A 20,636-nucleotide genomic window follows, 5' to 3' on the forward strand; every position below is an offset into this window, starting at 1 on the left:
TTTCTGATTGTCTCTCAAAGTTCAAACATGTGCCTTTCTTAACCATCATACGGCACATAGAGGAACTTGGAAAATAAGGACAGATTAATGACAATTCATTCTTTCCCAAACATTGCAGACTGGTGTCAATAATTATCATTATTAATGAATTACGTTTACCTATTGTAAAACGCTTCAATGACTTTGACAAAAGATTACAATGTAGACAAATGATTACAAGTGACTGGGAATAGAAAAACGTCATAATGACGTCAGCAAAATGATGTTTTTGACGCTTACAATACAAATGAAGATGTTTGATGAGGAGTGAAGTAATATAGCTGTCAAAACAAAGCAGATTTGTTATCAGATAAGTAAATTATATATATTTTGATTATATTTTTTTGCTGAATAACTATTTGTTGAAGCATTTTATAATAATTATTGATTAATTAAAATAAATATAAAACACCAGAAAGTAGCCTTTACATTTTACAGTGTTAGTTTAATGATTTCCATTCAGGAATAACTGATAGATTTGTACAATATATTGTATTTCAAGGTAAAAATAATTCATGCTTCAGCCACTCTTATGATTGTGTGTGGGTAAATTAAAAGGGGAAAAAGGGGGGTAGGTACATTATTTGAAATGTCATGAAAAGGCTGAAGTGATATTCATGTTATTAATCTTACTCTATTGATATTTTAATAAAAACAACATTTATTAAATTAAATTATTACATTGTATTATACCTGTTAGAAACTGTTTAATCTTGAGTGCTTATTTATAAAAACAAATATCAAGGACTTTTGATTCTTTGTGGAGTGATTTTTGATTTTGCAGGGGGAAACTCAGATGCATTTATTGATTAAAAGATCTGTTCAACTGTGAAGAATTTCAAGCAGAACAACTGCACCAAGATGTTATTTAGCATTTCTAGTTGGAAGTCCTGATACAGCAATTTTAATTACAGACAGGAAGAGAAGTTTACTTATGATAATAACACAAAAAATGAAAATTCAAAAAAATCCTTTTAAATTATTTCATGAACTTTAGATGAACAGTTCATGAACTACAAGTGGACAGACAATGTTCATGAATTAAATTACTAATGAACAGTTGATAAACACAGTAGTTCATGTGTTCATGAATGATTCATGGACTGGTATGGTTCATGAACAAATTCATGAACAAATTCATGAATCATTCATAAAAAAATTCATGAACTATACATGAACAGGACATGAACTACAAATGGACAAGCGTGTTCATGAACTATAAAATCATGAACAATTCATGAATAATAAAAGTTCAAGAACTATTTTTGTTCATGAACTTTAATGAACCAAAGAGTTCATGAACACTTTCTGTTCATGAATAGTTCATTATTCACTGGTTCATGAACGTGCTTGTCCATTTGTAGTTCATGTCTAGTTCATTAACTGTTCATGAATCTTTTATGAACAATTCATGAATTATGTTCATGAATCATTCATGAATCATCCATGAACATTCATGAACTATTCATAATCATTTCGCAGGGGCTGAGATGTCAAGAAAATAATAAGCAACAAAAGTGACTTTCAGTCATGTGTCATAGATGTTTTCCTGTTCATTTTTGGAGAAAACTAGCGGGTTGGGTAAAGTTAATGAAAGGAAGAAAAGCCAATGCAAAGGACGACGTCAAGCCAGCATTAGATAGGCCTACATAAGAATTATTGACAATAACAATTTTTGAACAATTCCCAGATAAATGAGAAAAAACATCATTGCATAATTACAAAATGTTCAAAAAGCTATCCGACTAAATAGGTTTGGATTAAATTCTAGATTAAATAGTGGACAATTTTGCTAGCTTTTAATGAAAGTGATTGTAAAATTCATATTTCACAGCTATCATGATTAAAAAATATTTTAAACTTAAATGTCTGTATTTGCTTTTGGTTTTCAAAAAACCTCTCAAGGACACTTATTTCAATATTCATGGTTAATCTAGAATATTCAACCATTCAATATTCATAGTTATTCTAGAATATTCAACCTTTCAATATTCATGGTTATTCTAGAATATTCAACCTTTCAATATTCATTAAATATTCAAGGTTATTCTAGAGTATGTATTTAGCATTCAAAATTGGGATAGATATATATTTTTCATTCATGGTGATTCTAATCATGCATTATTCATAGACATCCTAGTTCATGTTCATGAATATTCTACAGATAATTATTCATGTTTAATCGTGGTTATTCAGTTCATACAATATTCATGTATATTCAAGCTTATTCAGATCATACAATATTCATGTATATTCAAGCTTATTCAGTTCAAACAATATTCATGTATATTCAAGGTGCCATTTAACATTCATGAATATTCATGAATATTCATGAACTGTTACCTTGAATATTCATGAATATTCATGAATATTATTCATGAATATTCATGAATAATTCAAGGTCAGGAAAGCAGGGGTCATATCACAATGTCTAAATATAAGAAATAGTGAACTTATATAATACATCATTTTGTAACTTTTCATAATTTAGCATGATATGTTATCATGGAACCTTTCATTCTACCATGTCAATTATTATAGTCATATTATGTAATGCCATAGGTCTTATATATATAACCATTTATAGTTAATGAGTTTGTGCCAATAAAAATATTTGTATTTGTATTTGTATATAATTTTGTTTATTTGAATGTATATCATTGCCAAAGTTTTTCTTACATCCAACCAACGGTATAAAAGTATTGCTGTTTAATGCAATCACAGGATATTTGCAAACTTGACTAGACATCAGTCACAAATAGAAAGGAAACTGTCCGAGATTTTCGAAAAAATTTCCCGCCAATTTTTGCCTTTGATAATATTTTGAATTTTTGTTTTATATTTTATTATATTGTATTTAATTCAAAGCCCTGTAAATCTTTTATCATATTCAAAACTTATAAAATTTACTATCAAATATCTATTTAAACATATTGTAAGTCATTGTGATTATGAAGTGTTATTCTTTAGTTGTATCTGCTGTTCGAAACTTATCTAGAGACATCTATTCTTTATTGATTGTTTACGTTTAGGCACAGTTCGGTGAATATTGGTATCTTTTTCGCCGGCTGGTTGGGCATTGGTAAGATTTATTTACTTAGCATTCTATTTGGTTTTAAAGATTTATTTTAAAACGATGTTTTCATATCAGATTTTAAAATACAGACACATTCAAAATAAAATTTACACAGCTAAATGTCTGTGAAGTTTCTTTTTTGTTTACATATTTTTTTTCTCTTGTTGCATAATGTTTGTTGGCTATCATTTCAAATATTGTATAAAATTGTGCTAATACAAGTTTCAATGTGATATTTTGATATGATTGTAAATCTTGAAATGTGAACATATGGTGAAAGTCTGAAATTATGTTAATGAGGATGTCAATTTTCAGTATACACTACAGTCTATACAGGGTGAAAGAGATTCTAAAACAATTCTCAAAATGGCATACCACGTTAAAAAGGGTACACAGAATGACGTTGCAGAAGATTATTCCTAAAGTAATGAGTCTCAGTTTGTAGGCTCCTGCATGGTTTAGAGGTTAAGACGATGTGTGCTTTCCTGAAGGTCCTGGGTTAGATTCTGACTTGGTGCTGGAGCTTTCGGGTCGATCCGGCCCCAATAAAAAATATATTTATAAGGAATAAAAATAAAGATATATATTAATTGTAATTCATAAATGTTTATGATTTTTTTTATTATAATGTAAAAGGTGTACGGTGTACGGTAAAAAAAACAAGACCTTTGAAAAAATATTTTCTTTAGATGAGCATAAGAAAACTAGGTTGATTATGTTCTTATTACAAGTTTTCAAGATTGAGTATAATTATATTAAAACGTATATAAAAGAATTCAGACATCAACCTGTTCATGCTGTATGTACATGTATATATATATGTTAGATAAATAATTCATTTCCTATTATACAAAAAGGGTTCTGATCTTCTATCTACAATATACTAGAAGTAAAAAAAAATATGAAAGTTTCACCTTAGTGAAAGATGATGATGTCGAAATCGTTATATTTTTGTGTTTCGCCAACTTGAAATGTCTATGATTGTCTATGTAATGAAATAACTCAGTGATATTTGCATGGATGGCACGGTTAACTATTCGATACATCAGTGGCGGATCCAGAGGGGGGGTTCCGGGGGTCCGCACCCCCCCTTTATTTTGGCCGATCAATGCATTTGAATCGGGACATATGTTTGCACCCCCCCCTGCACCCCCCCTTTGCCCTGGGCTAGCACCCCCCCTTTCGAAAATTCCTGCATCCGCCACTGTACATGGGTGTAAAATGGCAACTTCATTCCTCTTGTGTTTGTGTTACTTCCACTTTTTATCAAAATGTGGGATCTGCTTATTGATTTGTGCACAACCTGAAGACTAAATCTCCAGCCCGAGGTAGATAAATTGACTTTAAATGCGCAATGCATACTGCTATTACAAAAATTTCATGTACTACAATCAACGGTTGTTGCAGGTTTCCTTTAGGACAAAGTTCAAGGTAATCAGTAAGGTATCTATTTCCCGAAACGTAAACTTTTTTTTTGCGGAAACGTAGACTTATTTTTGCGGAAACGTAAAACGCCGAATGTGATCCAATACGTCTTTTATCTTGTGTTATAACAAATAGCTACATACACAACGGTACATGCCGATCCCCAAGCTGATACATACAAATTTTGTTTTTCTTTTAAGTTCTTAAAATTCTCAAATTGAGAAATGTTGTTAAATTTGCCTTGAGTCCTTTCTATAAAGGAGAAGACAGAATGCGTTTGTTTTTAATATCATGTGCAATGGCTTTTCCTTGTGTGTTATGGGACCAACATGTGCATTTAGTGTCATTGGTTTGTTATTTTCTTGCAATAAAGAATAATGGATACTCATATTACTTTTTTTTTTTTTTTTAATTACACACAACTATCATGACTATTCAAAGTATTGTCAATTTTAAGAAAAATAAATTGACTATATTCGATATTACAAAAGAAAAACAAGTGTAACATGTGTTATAGAAGCCTCTGATGTTACTTGAAAAAAATACAATTAGTTATTATTATATAAACACCAAACAAATTAAAGATCAAACTACAAAGACCATGTTGATAACGTAACTTTAATTAATCAAGATTTGATTGAATTAAGTGATTACGATTGGCATTACCTTAGTTCACAATCATCAGACAATTATTGAATAAACAAACCAATTATAGACATGATAGACTAATGATTTGGTTAAACAAGACATTAATGATGAGTTAAATTTTTACGGTTCCATTGGACTGTAAATATTTATTTAGATACTCTGTGTGAGAAGTAAATAAAATAAAAATCGCCATGACATTCAACGTCAAATATCTTCACATTTTAAAATATCATTGGAGCTGCTGTACAAATAGACACAATAACTATAGTTCAAAGCCACTAACAACTAATAAAAAAATCATGCATCTAAGACTAAACCAGAGACATATATACACATATATGGGTATATATGTCTCTGACTAAACTAACACTCAGTTTCATATCGATTTAAAATAGTTCTTTAAATGGTACTTCAATACTTCGCTTACCTGTTGTCATCCATCATCGACACTTTTTGCAAATTCCGTTTATACAGTTCAAATTTGTCACAAATTCCTCCATATAGTGAATATAGTTTATTCATATTTTATTATGGGGCCGGATCGACTTGGGGCCGGATCGACGTAAGCCGGAACGACTTGGGCCGGATCGACTTTGGGCCGTTTTGACTTGGGGCCGGATCGGTTTGAGGCCGGAACGACCGGATACCGTGCTGGAGATTGGAAGGTGAATTTTCATCCTCCCACACATCTCTCTGGTACCTAGATGGGAGGTTAAGGTAAAATTGGGGGCCTTCAAAGGTCAAAGTTACCCAAGACTTTGACCTTTAGGCAAATTAAATCTGCTAAAACATGTACATACATTTTGTACATCATACATGTAAACATCTCTGGATTTTGTCTGTTTCCGCTGAGCAGTTTGTGGTTCTCTCTGAGCACTACTGTGCCTGTCACATAATGATAGACCGAAGTGTCCGAGCACTCTCTTTGTGTTGTGAAGGGAATTGTCTTTGTAAATATTGTTGTAAATACATTGTAGATATAAGAAGATGTGGTATGATCACGAGTGCCAATGAGACAACTCTCCATCCAAGTCACAATTTATAAAAGTAAACCATTATAGGTCAAGGTACACTACCGTCTTCAACACAGAGTCTTGACTCACCCCAAACAGCAAGCTGTGATTACATGCTTGTTATGAGCCCTATGATTAGGAAATAAAATATCTTTATCTTATTATCTTTATCTTTATAAGGGGCTCCAAAAAATAACTAGTGTAAAACCATTCAAACGGGGAAAACCAACGGTCTAATCTATATAAAAAACAAGAAACGAGAAACACTTATGAACCATATAAACATAAACGACAACTACTGAACATCTAAATATTTATGTATGTACATAAAATTGAGAAAAGAAATGGTTAATATGTCATAGAGACAGCAACCTGACCAAAAACCAGATAACAGCCAAAGTCTGTAATGGGTCTTCAAATTGCAGCGAGAAAATCCCGGGCCTCATTTGGCCCCTAAATACAAATGTAAATACTTGCATGTACATTTATGTTACTTTCACATCTCCATAAATCTCAGAAGGGAATGTACTCCGATTCCAATGTATCCTCACAGCTATTGTGGGTAGCTTAGATTAACAGGAATCTATAGCTACTAATACAAATGTAAACTGACAACTAATAGTGTTTGGCGAAAGGTGCTTTATTATAATAATGCATTCAAATATAGTTATACCAAGCATGGTATCAATAAACTATGTGTATAATGAACAAAGTTTCAATATGAAGCACCTGAACCCCAAATTTTATGTGGGTAATAATAATAAAAGTAATTAGAAAAATTAACAATAAAAATATGAATTCAAAAAAAAAAAATACATCCACTACATAATGAAAAGTGGCTGGAACATGCTCTTTTCCTTAAAACCACATGATAATATAAACCAGGATGAAGTATCAAAGGGAAGCAATCTCATACAAGGCGTTATCAATTAGGTACAATGAGAGTTGGCTCCTATTGTACGCCATTGTACTTAAAAACATACAATGAGTAGAAAGTTGATATATACTATGCTACATTGAAGGTGATTATTTTGTTCTTTTCCTTATACATGTATATGCATATGTCCCTTGTGGTAATTACATATGTTCTTGTTCTTGTTCTATACTATATATTAGGTACAAAATGTAATATGTCCATTTTTCTTCTTCAGATAAACAGATATGGAAAGGTTTGACAAGGAACCAGAGCAGGGAGGGAGAATGTGCTGGTTTACTGCACTGGTTCTAGCTGTACAGATACTAGGACTATCAGCAGTAATTATTGTGGCTGTATGGATGGGACACTTCAGGGGCGGATTTGCCTGGCAAAGTGATCCAGCAAAGGAATTTAATTTCCATCCAGTGTTCATGGTGATTGGAATGATCTTTCTTTATAGTGATGGCAAGTGTAATTTTTATACAGTGACAGTGTGCAACAAAAATGCACAACTGCCAATTGTAATTTAAGTAGCATTATGTATTGCAAGTATAGTATCAACTTTTTATTTGTTAAAAAACAATCTGCAGTCCTCTGGAAAATACATTTTCACCTCTTTTTTTTTTGTATCTGTTTACAAGTTTCAGTAACCATGTAACCTCAAGTTTCCAAAATATTTTACAGAAACACCAAAATAAAAAAATGATGGTGCTTTCAAACACCTAAGATATATGTTTATGAACCAGAGATTTTTTACTACAATGAAATATAGGATTCATTTCCTGCAACTGTCAAATTTAAGGGAATATTTTTTCAACCCTTTTTCATATGCAACCAGATACATGAGATATGACATACAATGATTTGGTGATATTATACTTAAAAAGTAACACTTTAACAATATTAATCCTTGCACTAAGAGAAACAATATTATACAGAAAATATAAAGAGTAGCAGCTCAGGTTTTCATGCTTCTTGACCATCATGACCATTAAAATAGTTTTAGAATGTCAATGATATTTTTCTTTTTCAGGTATTCTTGCTTACAGAGTATTCCGTAACATGAAGAAGCTGTACATCAAGATTCTCCATGGAATGATACATCTTGGAGCCCTGATATTTTCTGCTGTTGGTCTAAAGGCAGTATTTGACTCTCACAACCTAGCCAAAAATCCTATACCAAACATGTACAGTCTCCATAGCTGGATGGGCATTATAACTGTTGTGTTGTTTGGACTACAGGTAAAGGACCATTATAACTGTTGTGTTGTTTGGACTACAGGTAAAGGACCATTTTAACTGTTGTCCTGTTTGGACTACAGGTTAAGGACCATTATAACTGTTGTGTTATTTGGACTACAGGTAAACGAACATTTTAACTGTTGTCCTGTTTGAACTACAGTTAAAGGACCATTATAACTGTTGTGTTGTTTAGACTCCAGGTAAAGGACAATTATAACTGTTTTTTTGGACTCCAGGTAAAGGACCATTTTAACTGTTGTGTTGTTTGGACTCCAGGTAAAGGACCATTATAACTCTTTTGTTTGGACTACAGGTAAAGGACCATTATAACTGTTGTGTTGTTTGGACTCCAGGTAAACCATCGTGTTATTTGGACTCTAGGTAAAGGGCCATTATAACTGTTTTGTTGTTTGGACTACAGGTAAAGGGCCATTATAACTGTTGTTTTGTTTGGACTCCAGGTAAACTGTTGTGTTGTTTGGACTACAGGTATAGGACTATTATAACTGTTGTGTTGTTTGGACTCCTGGTAAACTGTTGTATTTTTTGGACTCCAGGTAAAGGACCATTATAACTGTTGTGTTGTTTGGACTACAGTTAAAGGACCATTATAACTTTTGTGTTGTTTGGACTGTACAGGTAAAGGACCATTATAACTGTTGTGTTGTTTGGATTCCAGGTAAAGAACCGTTATAACTGTTGTGTTGTTTAGACTACAGGTTAATGACCATCATAACTTGTAAAAAATCACTGGTCCAGTCTTTTTCTAGTTCAAAAAGTATTGTTTGTACACTTAATACTTGCATGATTATTTTATTTTCAGTTGCAAATATTTCATGCACATTCACAAGCACACGAAATATGTTCATCAGTTGATATCATATGGTTTGAGATTTACATGGACATTGAGAAGGGGGAGATAATTGTGTATGCAAGTTACCAACAATAACAGGTGCTAAATGCGAATTTGTTTATACATTTTACATGTAGTTAAAACTTGACAACAGTACTACCATAAATTCATATGTTTTTGACACAGTTGTAGAATAATATATGTTAACAAAAATTTCAGTTTCTGAATGTATAAATCATTGTTTTTATTTCAGTGGTTAAGTGGACTAACATCCTTCCTGTTTCCTGGTCTTAGTATGGGTCTGAAGAAACAGTACATGCCTCATCATGTGTTCTGGGGTATTGCCATTCTAACAATGGCTGGGGCCACAGCACTCATGGGAATAACAGAAAAAGCTCTCTTCATGATGAAAACGTTTCCAGAGAATGGAAGTAAAATACCTGTGTTGTAAGTTTTAGTGAAATATTTATAGGTCAAACAGTCAGAGGTTACAGTACGGGTAGGGACTTATTTTTATGGATGTCTTAATCCGTCTAGTCGGATATGAATAATCCGACATTTTTATGGTAGGTAGTATGGTCATTAATCAACAGATCCAGGTGTGAATGGTCCTTTCATCTTAATCCGTGTTGCTAGAATTACGGTTCACTGATTTCAGAGTCAGATTACCTGTAATTTTAACCTCTCAGTCACTTTATTGATTATATTAGTTCTACATCGTATTTGACATAAAATATTTTTTACAGGTGAAGTACTGGAGAAAACTTTGTTTAATAAAAATAGCCTATTTTTGTTAATTATGGTTTTGATATTTCAACTGTTATTTATTTTCTTTTTCTTAAAATTATTTTTATTTTATGTTCCTTTTCGTTCGTTTTTTTTTGTTTGCATCTTTTTCTTATTTGTTTGCATAAATTTTTACATGTATTCTATTTCTTGAAGCTTACGGTTATTTTTATTTTACTGATTTATTTTCGGGATTTCGGGATTTCCACGTAAATCCATTGATTAGCAGAATGCTGTCTCAAGTGCTGCTGCATACGTTTAAAACTTAGTTTGACGCGGTCACATGCAAAATATTTCTATAATTTGTGTTTAATATTCAGTCTGTGTTGTGTCAGTTCCGAGATAAAAATAATTACAGTGAGCAATACTTGTATATTATTTGTAGCTTGATGATTCTTTGTAGTTTTTACTTTTTACTGTAAACAAATATTGTCCGAAAGTTGGAGATGCATAACTAAAATAGAACGCACATAATTAAACTAGAAGAACATATTGATTCTTCCCGGGCATAAGTTTATTAAGATTTCCGTATTTGTTCATTATGCTAAATTAATATAATTGATCTGCATTTGGGGGTAGGGGGTAAAAGGGGTCCGGATCTTGAAATCCTGGGCTTAAAAACACGAAGTCCCAAGGTCCCGAATTTAAATAAATTTAAATCCCGACATCGCGAAAAAAGGATTCCCAGATCCCGAAATCCCGAACTTAATTGCATAATATTAATTTATGCACAATCCATGTTAAAAAGGAAACTTGTATGTTATATTTTTTATAGCAATCTAAAAAGAAAAAATTGCTGTGAAAAGACAATTCCATGATACACATCAGTGATCAACAGCGTGTGCACGTGGTTGAACTTCAACTTGACTCCACTCACAACAATATTGAATGCTATTAATAAAAGATATTAAAGATCGATTTTTTCCACTGCACGAGATTTTTATATGGCGGGAAATGTCGTAACAGTAAACACAGGTGACCTTACTGACCGACCGTGGGAAAATTCATTCATGATTAAATTTTATGTGGAATGATTGACAGTATAGTCTTCTTTAACTATTTTTTGTTTTATTTTTATCAGTCATTTCCCGGATTCCCATTTAAATAATCTATTTGGAGACCTCCTTTAAACTTCGGAAATAATACAACATCGATTTAAAATATCATACTGACTGCGCGAGCTTTAGAATGACTAGAAGTTCAACGAAAAAGTAAAGACAGCTGATCATGACTAGTACGACTAGCCTTCAACCCCATTGGGATATAAATGTGCATTTAGTCAATAAACTAATAGTTTATATAAGGTTAAACTTTTTGATTTTCTTGTATCGATTTGATACAATTTGTAAAATATATTTATAACACCGGCGATTTTCATAAAAAATTTGAGACATGAAAATAGAAAGGCATATATTATCTCGAGTGTCAACAATTTTAAATAAAATAAAAAAATAGGAATCGAAATATGATCTCGGCGTTATAAATATTGTATTAAAGGAAACCAATTGTTTGACTTTCAAAGAGATTAACGGGAAATATGTCAAAATAGAAAGCACGAGTGATCTGTCTGACCAAAATGTTTCACTTGCGAGAAATGATTGACAGGTGTGAATAAATGTAGAGGCTCCGACGGGGAAAGTTGTATCAAAAGGAAAATAACTTAATTCACAATGCCTATAAATATTTCATAAATACGATATGTTGGCCTTATACTTAAAATTGAGTTTCTTATAATAACATATAAAGGAACAGGACGTTAAAAGCGGGAAATAATATAACCATCAACGAAAACTCGTATAAGTTACGGGATTGAAGTCTCAACAATTTGATTTAAACTTCTATTGAAAACAGTCTTGGTTGTTATTAGGCTTATTATTTTGAATTAGATGAAATATTTACGGTTTACAAATATAAAATAGTTTATTGGCACAAAATTATTGAAATAATTGGCAACACAATATATTGTTGTGTTAAAAATCGTCTTAATTTCATTTTCAAATTATAAAAAAAATAAAATTATATTTAATTTTAATTTTTATTCTTATATTTAATTTTAATTTTATTTCTTATAATTAATTTTAATTCTTTCTCTTTGAATACAAAACAATATTTTACATTTATCTATCCTCCATAAATACTAATATATCTGTACAGGTAAAATTTAATTCTAATCAAGCTGGTACAGATTGATTTACGACCTTCCACTTGGATATTGCACAGCAGGTGTTTATTACACTGGGACAACTGTCCGACCAGTCTGACATCGAGACGGATTAAGACATCCATAAAAATAAGTCCCTACCCGTACTGTATATCATTGCACAATGTTGCCAGGACATGTAAGCCTGAGTATCTGTCCATCCTGGGTCTTCTTAGGTTCTTTACAAAGAGAATGATAGAGTTGTCTGATACTTATATTGTTTGATTAAACTAAAGCTAAAGGTTGCATATTGAAAATGCCTGAATTTTAATTATTTTGAGAGGAGAAATATCAACATCAGATGAGTACTAAGTAAAGAAACGGATAACAAAAAGGATGTTTCTCAGATTACACAATCACATAGCCAAAATAAACATTGGATTTATAAAGTGTTGATACCATGGCAATATGATGATCATGTAATGTTATTTATTCCAGAGACTATTCACACAAACCACCAGAGGGAATTCTAATGAATTGTTTAGGAATCGTGATTGTTACCCTGATTGCATTGGTGATCTACATAGTAACGAGACCAGAGTACAAACGTGAGCCGTCACCAGACGAGGAACATATAGAACTAGTTAACTGACTGGGATTATCTGTCCCTGGATTGGTCATTAGGAAATGTTGTAAGAGAAACTGTATATGGCTACTGATAGCTATTATTACAGGGTTAATTCTTTTTCTTTAATATAAAATAATTCTGTGTGTATATTTTATCTGACAATGTGTGATGGTACATGTTTGGTGCTATGGTAACCTGATCATAAATTTATTTTACTTTCTACTCAAAAATAGTATCAATAATAGGCTACACATATGAAATAAAAAGTGGACTGTTTAGGAAATTTGCAACATTTAAAAATCAATATTAGACATTTCATGTATAAAAGTCCTTATCCTGACAGAACATGACCTTTTTTATCAATCAAATATGCAGTTCTATTGTATTATTTTAAAAGTGGCTCTACTTAATGGATCTTATATGTGTCAGGTGACCAAATGACCCCATGGGACCTGAAAAGAATAGCCTAATTGATTAGTTACAGATCATTTGGTTGAAAATCAAACTAGCATTGTATATTGATACAAGCTACTGTCAGTCTTTATTTTATCCCATATTATATCAAGGGTCAAATATATGTCTAAAGTATGGTATTTTGACTAGAATTTACAATTATGTATTTCACTATCTCATTCGTGTCATTCTGCCCATTATATCCAATAAACCAATGCATTTATATTGAACAAGACTTTTTATAAAAATAAAGATTGATAGGGTGTCAAGCATTTTTAAACACCCCTTGGTTAGGAATATCTGATATTAGTAAGATCCTTATCTAGATAAATCAATTAATTCTATGTAAATGTGTAATACAGTATGTTCCATGATGTTTACATTGAATATTGAAGTCAACATGTATGACTAACTGTAAAAAGAATGACCAGTCCAAGGGTTTAAATGGAATATAACTATAGAGTAAAAAATAGAAATCTATTTTTGTTGCATGTTGTGTAATATATTTTTGTATGTGATAAAGTTTCACTATATTGTCATGATTTTACTTACATAATATTCCACAGAAATCTTATTATGTTTATACTTATACAATAACACACTTCATAATACACAATAATATATTGTAGAGAGTAAACAGTAGTTGAAAAAAAAGTTTCAATTTTAGCTGATACTGAAAGAAAAATAAGTTTTATAAGATGGGTTTAAAAGTGATCTATTTAATTATAATAACATATATATATATATGTAGTATATAATTGTCTCTGCTGCGCTGTACATAATTTTCTCAAACATTGCATTATTCCAACATTTACAAACATCTATTATTCTCATCAAACTCAATGTGATATCAAAAGATTCTAAAGTTTGTATAGTCTGTTTGAGTTCTATAAGTCTTAAAAACAAATTATTACTAACCAAATGTGGTGGCTGAATTTGCATCTTTTTCTTTTTGTTTAACAAACTCAGACATTTTTTGGCTAGAACTTTTATTCAAAAGGTTTCACTTGGGTATCTTTTCACCATCCAACCTATGAGGAGGAACACTTTATGGTCACAACTGTATGTTTGTGGTCAATAACTGACTGATATTACATTTGTATAAAATTTGTAAACAGAAGCTTGACCAGTTCCTGTCTTTCATTTCATTTAAGTCATTACTTATTAGTTTATTTTGTAAATAAATGTTTACCTTAGCTGTAATGGTAATAGACATTGTTTTAATTACTTGAGCATAATCTAAAAACGAACCGTCAGAGTTATACATTCTTAAGTATAATTTCTATTTTTTTCATTGATTTATTATCACATGAGCTGTGACAACCCTTCATCATTTCATAAAATTCAGACATTTAGAACAAAAACAACATGCAGGACCACAAAGTAATAGGTTTTTGTTTTATCTTTTTCTAATGAAGATTCTGTGACAAATGTATTGCTACTGCATTCATAAGATGTTGATTTTGGACAAGTTACCCCAAATGATATCATGCATCTATATTTCAAAGTTCTTATCTATTGTATAAACCACATGGAGAAAAGAATTTATTTTATAATGTTGATAAATAGAGTAAAGGGTGTCAATCTTTTGCCATTTTAAGTTCCTTTCATGTAAGTTTAAGTCTTATAAGGTTACACAAAGAATTCCTTTCATGTAAGTTTAATTCTTGGAAGGTTACACAAAGCATTCCTTTCCAATGTTGAAGACATCATTACATACTTTTGATAACTATATCTAAATTGTATAACACAGTATTACAGTATGAGTTTCTGTTATTCAGTAGACAACACCTTTCTTTATGATGATTTTTCCTTTAATTCTCTAAGTGTATGTAGTTATCTACAATATGTTATCAATAAACTTTCTTATTGTGCAATATTTCATAGGTTGTTTTAAGAACTGCATCTTTTTGTTTTCATATTAGCATGCATGTATTTTATGTAAACACTGTCACTATGTTAAAAAGTTTACTTTGTACTATATTTCTTAACAAAAAGGAGCAGTGCTGTGTGTCAAAAATTAGTAAGAAAATTTTTATCTTATTTACATGTAGACACAAGAAAGGAATATAAAAGCCAATATTATATTTGGTAATCTTTCTTTTTTTTTCACTCTGTCCATAAACATAGTGATATTACTGCCAAATTAGAAAAAAATATATTCAATTTGAAAATATTAGATTGTAATAGATTGTGTATTTTCATATACATTTGTAGCTTTTATCATCACAAATAATCATGGAGATGATATTCATAGATTATCGTGGGTCATCTCAATGGTTCAGCAAAAGTGAGAAAAGCAATTGAGTTGAGATGAACAATGGTAATCTGTTTGTTGCTATTTTACCTATGAAGACGTTGATGCTGACTTATCTCTATACCAATGTTATTCGGTTTGTTGAAAAATAAAGATATATATGTTTACAGTGACAACGGCAAGTGCACCCTAAGTGTATAATAATAGTTTTTGGAAAGATTAGAACTTGTTCTAAATCTTTACTTAGGCACCAGCCTCCCTAACAACAGGACAGGTTAGCTACTGTTACTAAATGTATTCACACTGAAACATAGTTCCCTATGGTTCTCATGTATGTGCACATAATACACATATAAACTGAAAAAAAACTGCGTATATTATTGGAGCAGATCATTCAAGAATGTATGTCATTAAGGTGTGTTGATGTGCAGGCTTTTTAAAAAACATTTTGATTAGCTAACTGGGTATTGATTCAACTAGTATGATTGACAACTGTCATTATCACTAAACAATCAGAGACCAGGTGGACCTTTAATTACAATGCCCCACCTCCTAAACTGCCAATCAAATTGACCACATTACCTATCAACCTCAGTCTTACATAATTATACAAACCACCCAATATACATATAACTCTTAATACACAAGTATATGACCTCATAATTAAATACACAAATGTGTATATTAGATGTTTGATATTTATAGGGATGATAGATTTATTTATTGCCATTTTAATACTGTTGATCTACATTACATGAAGTGATTCTGTAAATTATATCTGAAAGATAAATGATTAATGGATTAACAAGATCTTAAAAAAATGAAATATGAATATAAATATGAATAAATAAACATGATAAAAGGTATTCAAGTAAGGCCTATAATTTACTTGATAAATTTCCAATAATCATCTGTAATTAATCAACAATTAAATTAGTACACTTTTTTTTTATCAGGAATTGGCTTGAAACAGTTTTAAAATTTTAAAACTTTTAATTATAACAAACTTTTGTTTATTAGTTTATTTCCCATCAATCATTATGTCTATTTAAGTCATTTGAATTTTTATTAGAAGTGAATATATATTTTTGCAATCAAGAAAGAATCCACATTTCAATAAGATAAGTTTTTTAATTGGTTTATGTTGAAAAAGTACATTTTCAATGCCCTGTGTTGAAAAATACTTTAAAAATTGATCAAAAGGCACTCTAAAACTTTTAATCTTCAATGCCATATAACCTCTGTTTCAACTTACAAAATGCCCCAAAACAACATTTTTCAACTTTTGTTGTTGACACTTTAAAGTTTTAAGCTGTTGGTCCAGATTTATGTCTTACAAGGATACTTGGTAACATTTACTAGAAGAATATTTGGATTTTTTTTTTAAACATGTTCAGAACCGGCAACATATAAACTGCAGTTTAAATAAAATTGTGCAAATTGAGAGACCCATATTATTTAATTTGAGCTCATTTTATCCTCATACTGGAAGAGCAAGTTTCCTTCTAAAGACCTGCTGTAAATGCAATTTTCAGCAATAGTGCTTTATAAATGTTCATTTTCCCCACCATACCTTAATATGAAATAGTTCAAACTACTCTTCTAATCTTTCCATGAGTGATTTCCATCACTTTGATTATAATCCAAGGCTTAGATTACCTTAGCCGTATTTGGCACAACTTTTTGGAATTTTGGGTCCTCAATGCTCTTCAACTTAATACTTGTTTGGCTTTCTAACTATTTTAATCTGAGCCTCACTGATGAGTCTTATGTAAACGAAATGTGCATGTGACGTAAAAGAAAATTATTGGTCAGTAAGATCAAAGATTTATTTTGTAAAATAGCGATAAAACACATTATCTGTCACACTGTTAAATATCTTACAGTAAAAAAGGTCAGATTCCAGTTATATTTTGGCATGTAGACTGTAAATATAAATACAGGGGATGGGTATTTTATGGAAATGGTCCATCAAACATTTGGATGGATTTTTGTGTATAGTTAAAAGAAAGTGTCTTAGTCATGCAATAACTCATGTAAAATGTAACCAGATTATGAAAATACTTTGTATGAATATTACTTATATTAATATCATAGATGATTATAAAGATCAAATGGGTAAACACATATTTTTTGTAAGAGTTTGCTGAAGAAGTAATTGATTTGGAAATTTATTTTTATTTACAAAATAACATTGAAAATTTATGGACAATTTTTGTATCTTGAATAATTCTTTACATTATGTAGCATGGATGTTTATTCTGTTATTTACATTTGTAAGTCTACCCAGTGGGCTCTATACAATAAAGAGAGGCTGTGAAATTGGTCAGATGTGATACATGTTACATGCATTAATGCGCTAGGCAGGGCTTTGATTGTTTGTGTTACCTATGTATAATATATATCATATTTTGGGGCTATTTATTTGTATGACAGTTATTTATGGGTTTTTGATTTTTTTAGGTAAATCATTCTTTATCAGTTAAGCTCATTACATTTATCAATTTAATGTCATTCCATATATTTTTTGTTACTGTTATTATATTAAAATATAACTGTTGTTATTATATATTGTGATGCATGCATGTCAATAAACTTTAAAAAAAAGTTCTTAACTCAACTTTTTCTTAGCATTTATAGTCTATAGGATTTTCTCCCTGCATTGACGTCCTTTGGGTGGCCTTTGGCTGTTATCTGCTCTTTGGACAGGTTTTTGTCTCTGACATATTCCTCATTTCCATTCTCAATCTTATTTGATCTGAACTGCTCGACTATGATTATGTTCAAGCAATTTTAATGTAGTGTTCTTATAAATTATACTTAACTGTGTAAGAGTTTCCACAATCAATGATTGAGGATGTGACTTGGCGCAACTTTTTTTGGATTGTTGGAATAGTTATCAAAGGTACCAGGGTTATAATCACATATGTCAATACTCTTTAACTTTGTACATTGTTTGGCTTTATAACCTTTTTGATCTGAGTGTCAATGACGAGTCTTATGTAGACGAAATGCGCGTCTGGCATATTAAATTATAATCCTGGTACCTTTGATAACTATTGGCACCACTGGGTCGATGCCACTGTTGGTGGACGTTTCGTCCCGAGGGTATCACCATCCCAGTAGTCAGCACTTCGGTGTTGACATGAATATCAATTATATGGTAATTTCTATAAATTTCCTTTTACAAAAGTTTGCGCTTTTCGAAAACTAAGGATTTTCTTATCCAGGAGTACATTACCATAGCCGTATTTGGCACAACTTTTTGGGGAATTTTGGGTTCTCAATGCTCTTAAACTTTGTACATTATTTGGTTTATAACTTTTTTTTTTATCTGAGCGTCACTGATGAGTCTTATTTAGACGAAACACAGGCGTATTAAATTATAACCCTGGTACCTTTGATAACTATTAAGGAACAAACCAAATGTATTTGGTATCCATTCACAGTATGATAGAAAACATCACATTGCATAGAGAAATGATTGGAACAAGGGGTGTCATTCAATGTTACACCTCAGTCAATGTCATGTCTGATTAAAAAGACTACTATAAGGTTAAGAAGATAGGGTGAATTGCCATATCAACAAAATAATGACATCTTATTTGATTAACTCATAACTTAATACTTTTGGGGAAAGCACTGCCTTTGCTCCTTTAATGTCCTACTACCTTTTCCTTAAGTAGATTTGGGGACAACACTGTTTTGGTTTCTTGAAATGTTTGAAAGCCTCTTTTTTGGCAGTGGTAGGAGCCAGCACTCACTCTGTTCCTTTTGATGTGTTTCAGCTTCTTTCTGAAGTAGATTTGGGGAAAGCACTGTCTCTGATTCTTGTGCTGCTTGACAGCATGAACATAAACCTCTTCCTTAAGAAGTCTTTAAGTGCAAATACTGCCTCACTTCCTTTGGGGTGTATGCAAGCCACGACTCACTCCGTAATTACTGTTTGAAATGGATAAAACGGGGAAAAAGCTCTCAAAACATCTTTGGACTCTTTTTAATTCAGTAATAAACATTGTCGATGTACGTATTCAATATTTTAAAGAACATTTTACTCTTAACAATAACCACAACAAACCTATTTCTCGTATCAAACATAAACTAAAAGAACTAGCCAAGGAATTTGTTTTTGTCCCGGCCGATAAAGCTGCTAATAATATTATTAATGTTTGACGTAAATTTTATATTGAGGTTCTACAAAAAGAAATCACCAATTCACCAACATTCCAACTGACTTCATTTTCAGAAAACGACATCTGTAACAAACATAAAATTTTAGCTACCGCTTTACAAGCAGAACCAAAAACAATGAAAGTCCCAACTATGTTTGGCTTCCGAAACTACACAAAACACCTTACAAATATAGATTTATTTCGTCTTCAAGCCATTGTTCCACTACTAAATTGTCTATTCTTCTTACCAGCAAACTTGGTACAATTAAAAACCTGATAATAAATTGTTCAAATAAGGCCTTCGAAAATAGTGGAATTAATTACAGTAACTTTTGGAGTGTCAAGAACTCGTTGGAAGTACTTGATAAATTGCATGCTTATATTGGTGATTTTAAATCTGTTCAAAGTTTTGATTTTTCTACCCTGTATACCACATTGCCTCACATTCTCATTAAGAAAAAATTCACACACCTAATTAAATGGGCATTTAAAAAGTCAGAATGTGAATATATATGTTCAAACTCTTTTAGGTCATTTTTTAGTAGCAATAAACAAAAAAACTATGTCAATTGGACATGCTTTGATACTATATATGCCCTTGAATTTTTACTAGATGTATATCGTATATCATCAGATTATCGGAATTCCAATGGGGACTAACTGTGCACCACTTATTGCGGGCCTGTTTTTGTATTGCTATGAGTTACAATTTATGACAAAAATAAGCAAAGACCCATCGAAACAACATCTGATAAACAAATTTAATAATACTTTTAGATATTTGGATGATATTTTGGCTCTCAATAATGACGACTTCAGTATGTATATTAAAGAAATTTATCCTGTTGAACTTACTTTAAATAAAGCTAATACTAACAATGACCACTGCCCTTTCCTCGATCTTGATATCTATATCACTAACGGAAAGCTGAATACTAAAATTTATGATAAAAGAGATGATTTTTCATTCCCTATCGTTTATTATCCA

At 31.2% G+C, this 20,636-nt stretch overlaps 2 protein-coding genes across 6 annotated transcripts in view; one reads left to right on the forward strand and one right to left on the reverse strand.

Annotated features, from left to right (window-relative positions):
* Positions 1-2,831, reverse strand: part of LOC139513787 (glyoxal reductase-like) — a 31,813-nt gene extending 28,982 nt beyond the window's left edge. For all 4 annotated transcript variants that reach the window (XM_071302588.1, XM_071302590.1, XM_071302589.1 and 1 more), the window contains exon 1: positions 2,719-2,831. In XM_071302588.1, coding sequence (XP_071158689.1) covers positions 2,719-2,788 — 70 coding nt within the window. In that variant the 5' untranslated portion in view covers positions 2,789-2,831. The remainder of the gene's footprint in view (positions 1-2,718) is intronic.
* A 171-nt stretch (positions 2,832-3,002) lies between these two features.
* Positions 3,003-14,254, forward strand: LOC139513770 (transmembrane ascorbate-dependent reductase CYB561-like). 2 transcript variants are annotated; one of them, XM_071302563.1, is made up of 5 exons: positions 3,003-3,121; positions 7,353-7,582; positions 8,151-8,359; positions 9,466-9,659; positions 12,637-14,254. In XM_071302563.1, the coding sequence occupies exons 2-5, from the start codon at positions 7,363-7,365 to the stop codon at positions 12,788-12,790; spliced, it is 777 nt and encodes a 258-aa protein (XP_071158664.1). In that variant the 5' UTR covers positions 3,003-3,121; positions 7,353-7,362; the 3' UTR covers positions 12,791-14,254. The 2 variants fall into 2 exon arrangements, with proteins under 2 accessions (XP_071158664.1, XP_071158665.1); XM_071302564.1 differs by lacking the exon at positions 3,003-3,121 and adding an exon at positions 5,841-5,853.
* The last annotated feature ends 6,382 nt before the right edge of the window (positions 14,255-20,636 follow it).

Source organism: Mytilus edulis, chromosome 2 (assembly GCF_963676685.1).
Source record: "Mytilus edulis chromosome 2, xbMytEdul2.2, whole genome shotgun sequence".
Taxonomy (NCBI): domain Eukaryota; kingdom Metazoa; phylum Mollusca; class Bivalvia; order Mytilida; family Mytilidae; genus Mytilus; species Mytilus edulis.